At 41.9% G+C, this 6333-nt stretch overlaps 1 protein-coding gene across 1 annotated transcript in view; it reads right to left on the bottom strand.

Annotated features, from left to right (window-relative positions):
• Positions 1 to 6333, bottom strand: part of SEC31A (SEC31 homolog A, COPII coat complex component) — a 97653-nt gene that overhangs the window by 26319 nt on the left and 65001 nt on the right. Inside the window, exons 19-20 of the mRNA XM_019525993.1 lie at positions 6145 to 6318; positions 2099 to 2228 (exon numbers count right to left, since the gene is read on the bottom strand). Of these exons, the coding sequence (XP_019381538.1) occupies positions 2099 to 2228; positions 6145 to 6318 (304 nt within the window). The remainder of the gene's footprint in view (positions 1 to 2098; positions 2229 to 6144; positions 6319 to 6333) is intronic.

The raw sequence follows: 6333 nt of genomic DNA, 5'->3' as shown, positions 1-6333 counted from the left end.
AGTAAAGAGGGTTAGGAGAAGGGTTAGGGTATGAAGTTGAAGCAGGAGGCACTGCAGGCTGTTGGGGCTGATAAAGAGCTGGTCCCCCTGTTCCAAAAGAATACTGCTGGGTTGGCTGATATGCTACATAAGGGAAGAAATGGGAGAGAGTTAGTCAGTAAACACATCATGTTAATATTTTTAGATTTGGAAAAAGCTACTCTCCTCAAGTTTTGATGGCCCATTTCCTCTTCCTGACTAAGATCACATCTTTCTTTCTGATTTGATCTGAATGGAAGCCTTCAGCCTCAGACAAGCTTGACAGCTTTCTGGACAGAAAAAACACTGTTACAAAAGAAGCCTGCCTTGTGTAGCAAGCTTGAGCTTCTGATATTGGTGGGGTCTCTCCTGAGCTAGCTGTGGGTCTTGCTGCTAGTAGGTGATGAACTAGGTTTCCTACTTGTGTAAGGTAAGGATGGTAGCTTGGCCCTTTCTGTGGCTGAGTTTCAGACTGTACCCATCTCAGATTTCCTTAGTGGAAGTATTCACATCCTCCTTTCCCCTTCCTTTTGAATTACCTTTGTGGCGAGCCATTTCCTACAACGATCCAGTGCTTGTACCCTCAGCGTCACTTTATTTTGACTTCTTATTGGAAGCAGGGAAAATTACTTACTCTGGAACCAGGCCCCTGACTATCAGAGGGCTATCTGCTTCTTGACAAGAACTTTTAACTGTAAAACACACTCAGAATGAACACTAAGGGAAACATTTTAGAGAGATCAGGGTCTGTTTCTCCGAGAAACTTCCAGAACAATAATGTAGTCCCCACATTAAGCCTCTGATGCAGGGAAGTACTGTTTCTGTTTTACAACTGAGCAAAGAGAGAGAGAAAACAACATGGCCTGGATTTGTTAATTCTCGTCTGCTCCCTCCAAATTTTTTCTTCATTCTCTTTCCTTCCTTTTCTTCTACTCCGTCTTCTTCAAGCTCAACTGTAATAGTTTGTTTTAAATACTGGAGCAGCTTCCCTTTGCTAGTTTGTATTCACCCAAGCCCTTATCTATCATCTCTTTCCTTACTTGCTTTCCTTCTTGATGTTTACTTTTTCTCTTTGGAACCACTCTATATGAGTTCTACTAGGCTAGCTTCCTTTTAAATAACTCAGTGCCACTGGGTGAAGCAGGTGGCTCTGGTTGGACTCATCTACAGAGATTGGTCCTCTGAGTATCTGAGACTAAGGCCCAGTTTAAAAGTTTGTTGGCAGTCACATGTAGTTTAGCTGTTAAATAGGCAGTGTCACATCATCACTCATAAGAGATCCCTTAGTATGGTGAGTGACCACAAATGGTGTCAGAGAGACTTCAATGGATTATTCAGGGAGGACTGTTTTCCCTACTTGTGTGAACTTCCTAAATACTAGGGGTGTGCGGAGCAGGCCATATTTGATTTGGATTCAGCCTGATTCAGGGGACAGTGATTCAATTCACTGATTCGGATCACTGTCCCGACTCAATTCAGTTGAATCCAAATCTGAAGATTCAATGCTGATTCAGAGAATCAGTGATTCAGCCATAGACACAGCTTTAAATGTTTTTTTCTACATACCTCAAGATACCAGATGTGGCTCGTGAACACTGAGATGGTGGGGCAGATGGAGTGTCCTACAGGAGCACGCGGGGGCCCCACCGTGTGCTTGGTGGCAGACCCAGAAGTGGACCAGAAGTGCTTCTGGTCCACTTGTGTGTTCACTGCTGAGTGCGCTGGGGACCTCCTCCCCTCCCATCTCCCCCCCCCTCCCCCCCACCATCCATGAGCCGCCTGGTACCTTGAGGTATGTAGAAAAAATATTTAAAGCTGTGTCTATGTCCAAATCATTGAATCTCTCCAAATTGATTCGGAGGGTTCAATTCAGAGAGATTAAAGGGTCTCCTGATTGGATTCAGAGATTCAACCGCTGAATCGGGCCGAATCTCCACCAATTGAATCAGTGACCAAAGCTTTGCACAGCCCTACTAAATACAAAGAACAAAAGTGGTTTCCCTAGCAATCTTGCTCTTCTAAACAAACTCTTGAACCCCCTGTTTGCAAGGGAGAGATGAGAGAAGTTGTTGCTACTTACTCTGTGGATAAGTTGATAGTGCCCCAATTTGTGAGTACATGTTGTAGCCAGGAGATGGGGACTGCTGTGATGGCATGTTAGGATTAACAGTCCCTGGCATAATAAAACCTGGAGGTGGTGGATTGTCTCCCTGGGAAACAAGATTGCAGGAAAGAGAGAAAGAAAAAAAGATTAGATTTAGTTTGTGCTTGTAAAGAGTTGCTAAAGTAAAATCTTCCATTTAAAGGACTTGAATCACTAGCCAAAAAAAGCAATCAGCATAAACCATAATTATCTTAATCATTCTACTTCCATCATGTTGCCACTTTTGTGAGCCAAACGTTTTGCACCATAAAAAGGGGAACCACAACCAAAGTGACGTAGTGTCATTTAAATAAGTAACTGTGAAGCAGACATTCTTGAAATATGCAGTCATCTATAGAATGAAGAGGTAATATGCAACAATACATGCTTAGTAGGTCACAAAAAGCTGCTGTCTAGATTTTTCAAACAAGATTCTTTTTAAAGTGAAACCTCTTAATCCCAAAGTCAGGGAGCAAGGGGAAAGAAAACTCAATTCTTGCCACACCTGAATTACCCTACAGCCAAACAGAAGCTGTGGAAGTTAACATTTGAGCTCAATTTTATTAGGCACTAGCTGAGTGATGCTTTTGCAAAATTAGCCATCTGGAAATATATTAAGACTCATGTGGAAAAAAAAAATCAGACTGAACTTGAAAACCTGTTTCTGTCTCCCCCAAAAGCACCAGATTGCAGCAAGCACACAAACTGTATACGGAATAATAACTGAAATGGTGCAGGAGCTCAAAGAGGAATAATGAATGTTATACCTGTGTGTCAGAGGGAGAGGCTGCAGGAGGATGGCTGGGAAGGGCAGTAGGAGTTTTGTTACTCCAGGTAGTGACAGTAGGGGCAATTCTAACCTGAATTGAACAAAGAAATACCAATCATGGAAAATAAAATTTTTTTAAAAGCTAAATAAAAATTAAAAATAAAAAAACCCTAAAGGGTATCACAAAACCAGATGCAAAGATGGTTTAGAAGAACTCTGTGAACACACACAATCCAGCACGCCTGCATTTCTAACGCAGCCAGGAAATCAAGTTCAGGGGTAAAAAGGAAAAAGAGCCTATATCACAGCACACCAAAAAACAAACAGAAAAAAGGTTAAAAGTTCTGATTTCAAAAGGGAACCACAGAGGAAAGACAGAGCTCAGAAAAAGGAAGAAAAGTGGGCTGTGGTGTTAGAACAGTATTATACATGCTACTGAAGCCAGGCCTGCTAGAGTGGTAGTGTTACAGAACCCCTTTTTATCACATTTTCATAACTGCTACAAAAACACACCCCAGGCTAAGGTCTCACACTGAGCTGCACAGAAACCAGAGCCTGGAAGTTATAAATGTATAACTAAGTGGAAGTTTACTGTCTTTATGTAAGTGGGGTTTCTTTCATTCAAGTTTAAGACACTCCAAAGTATCTTATTTTAAGAAGTTAATATTTGCAACTCAGCTATTGCACATGCATAATAAGCTTATTTCTTAATGTTAACCCCTTCACACAACAGAATACTCAGAGCCTCCTACTGGAAATGAAATTATCTTTCCTCATCCAAGCTCTCCCTTTCAAAGTCCTTTAGCCCCATACTGAAGTCACTACCTTTCTGACTAAGAATAAATCAACAAAACTTTCCTTGGGGTCTATCTACTTCTTCTCTCCAGCTGCAGAGGTTGAGTGCTACTTAGCAACAGAAGCTACATTGAAAAACTGATTGTGCATTGCTTACTGCATATCAGTGAAGGGAGATGGGAGATGAGACAAAGCCAGATTTCTGTACACAGTAAAAGTCATAACACTAAGTTACCTACTGGCTTGGGAATGATCTTAGTAGAATGAACAGCAGCACTAGACTGTGTGATATTATAAGCCAAACAACAACAAAAATAAGTTTTTTAATAACACCCAAAATACCTATAGGCATGAGTGGCTTACTAATCTATTTGGCTCAATAACTCCTCCTTGTCTACTGAAAAATGGTGTAACATTCCATCAGAGACCATGGCAAGAGAGTAGCAGTTAAACACATGCTCAGTTGTGGCCCTGAATAGGGACAATGGACTTAAATATGTGTTTATATGCTTTTCTAAACAGTGCCAAAATGAACAAACCTCAAGGCAAAGACTCATCTGCTCCATTTTATATTGCTCTGTCTGGTCTACCTACTGCTGCACATCTGTCTGTAATAGCCCCTGTTAATTATGCAAAGGCATAACTGTGCTTTCAACACAAAGTGCCTTCAGGTCAAAAATTCCTTTGCACAATTGTTGGTTTGTGTTAAAACCATAATTTCACTTGAATGCAAGACTGTTATTTTTATTTTTTTCCTTTAAATAGACCAACACAGTTTTCCTTTCACAGCTCTTAACATTAAAGGTTAGAAAGTAAGTGAAGGTCCAGGAGAAACAGAATTTTTCACAGAAGAACATGAAGGTTATTATGACCACAGTATCACCTCTAAATGCAATTGGTTAGAGAAAGGGAGGTAAGAGACAGAACAAAATACCTGGTTTAATTATTTGTAAGACAGTATTTAGAAAAAGATTCAATGCTGTGAAATTTCCATGTATCTAATGAAGTCTCCCCCCCCCCAAGAAAGTTACCTCTGTTTAATCCTACATCAAGGATGTCTTCTACGGTTAGCCAGTTGTAAGACAACTGAAGCTTTGATATATGAAGTAACGCAACAAAGCCAGGCTTCTCTCACCCATCAGCCTTACCTTTCTTTTCCCACCTTCAAGGAAGCAAGTGATTGTTTCCCCGAGGCAATGCAATATGACACAACATGGCCTCCCTCCCCAGCCAAAAAACAAAAAAGTACTGGGAGACAGCAAATACTAAACTCTCCGCACAATGGCCTTAATGCTGGGGAGATAAAGTGCACTGGTCCATCCACATTTCTGGCATCTGGGACTTGAAGGGGTAGCCCACAGGTAGGCATGATTTCCCCCTTCTCTCTCCAGACACAACCCCCAGTCCACATGCTTTCAGTTCTCTCAGAAACAGTTCAAAACAGGTGTATATAGCAGGGCCACCTGATCAGCGCTGTTTTACTAATGATCACCCTGCTGATCACCCTAAAACCAGGAGGTATCCACTACCAGGTGTGGGGTGCACAACTGCAGCTGTACATCCCACACCCTTTTACAGCCGCAAGAGCAAATCCATCCCACACTGTCTGGTGTTGGGCCTCATTAAACTCCATTTACATCCTACTTATTTCTCATCTTCCTTACTGCACTCCCAACAGCTCCCTCCAAAGACAAGGTGAAACTAGGGCATTCTTCTAGTTTATCTCATCCTCCCATGTTCCAAGTGTTCTTGGCTCCATCATCCCAATCCTATCTGTGATACAGATGCTTTCCTTACACTGTTTCCACATCACATGACTGGGGCATGAAGTTTGAGGCGCTACGCTGTACTGGCTACTACCCCTTAGTTCTGGCACCTCCACTCTCTTAATGCCCATCCCTTGTTTTACTGCACGTGCCAACAGAATTGCTCTCTCATACTATAAGTTTGCTACTGCTGCTGTACTGGAATGCCTCAGTCTCATTAACACAAAATGGGCTCCAGAAAAAACAGCCAGAGAGTCTCCAGCTAAAGGTGTGGTGACTGATACAGCTGAGTCTCAAAGACTGCAAAGCAGAGAAGCTAAATCAGAGAATGAGGCAAATTAAAACATTCTCTGCAGCCATATTTAATACTGCAGTATGCTGCATTAAAATCTTCTTTAAAATACAAAGTAATAATAATAGCAACAAAACTAGGCTTCTTGACAAGGTACATGAGAGTTGTTTCCAAAAGAAGAGTAAAGGAGGCATCTGCACAGGTGGAAAGGTGGCACAAATGAGTTTCGATTCAAAAGGACTTGTGGGTATATAGCAAGAATACTGTTCAGATTAACAAAAGGGAAGGGGCGGGAAATGACACAATCCATCCTTTTCAAAATTCAAGTACAGCTTCAGCCTGCCTGACAGAAACCATTTACCTGCTGATAATATTGCTGGGCTGGAACTTGGGGCAATGGCATTTGTCCAGCTGCAGGCCCAACTCTTCCTTTGGGCATGGATTGTCTCTCATAAGGTGACTTTGGTGCCTCTGGTCCCACTGGAAGTTCTCCTTGAGCTTGACAAAGTCTCTCCCGCAACTGCACAATATTCATCTGCAAACAGTAAAT

This window comes from Gavialis gangeticus, unplaced genomic scaffold, assembly GCF_001723915.1.
Source record: "Gavialis gangeticus isolate Ggan-Ray unplaced genomic scaffold, GavGan_comp1, whole genome shotgun sequence".
NCBI classification, from domain to species: Eukaryota; Metazoa; Chordata; order Crocodylia; family Gavialidae; genus Gavialis; species Gavialis gangeticus.
This window is presented reverse-complemented; position numbering and strand designations above follow the sequence as displayed.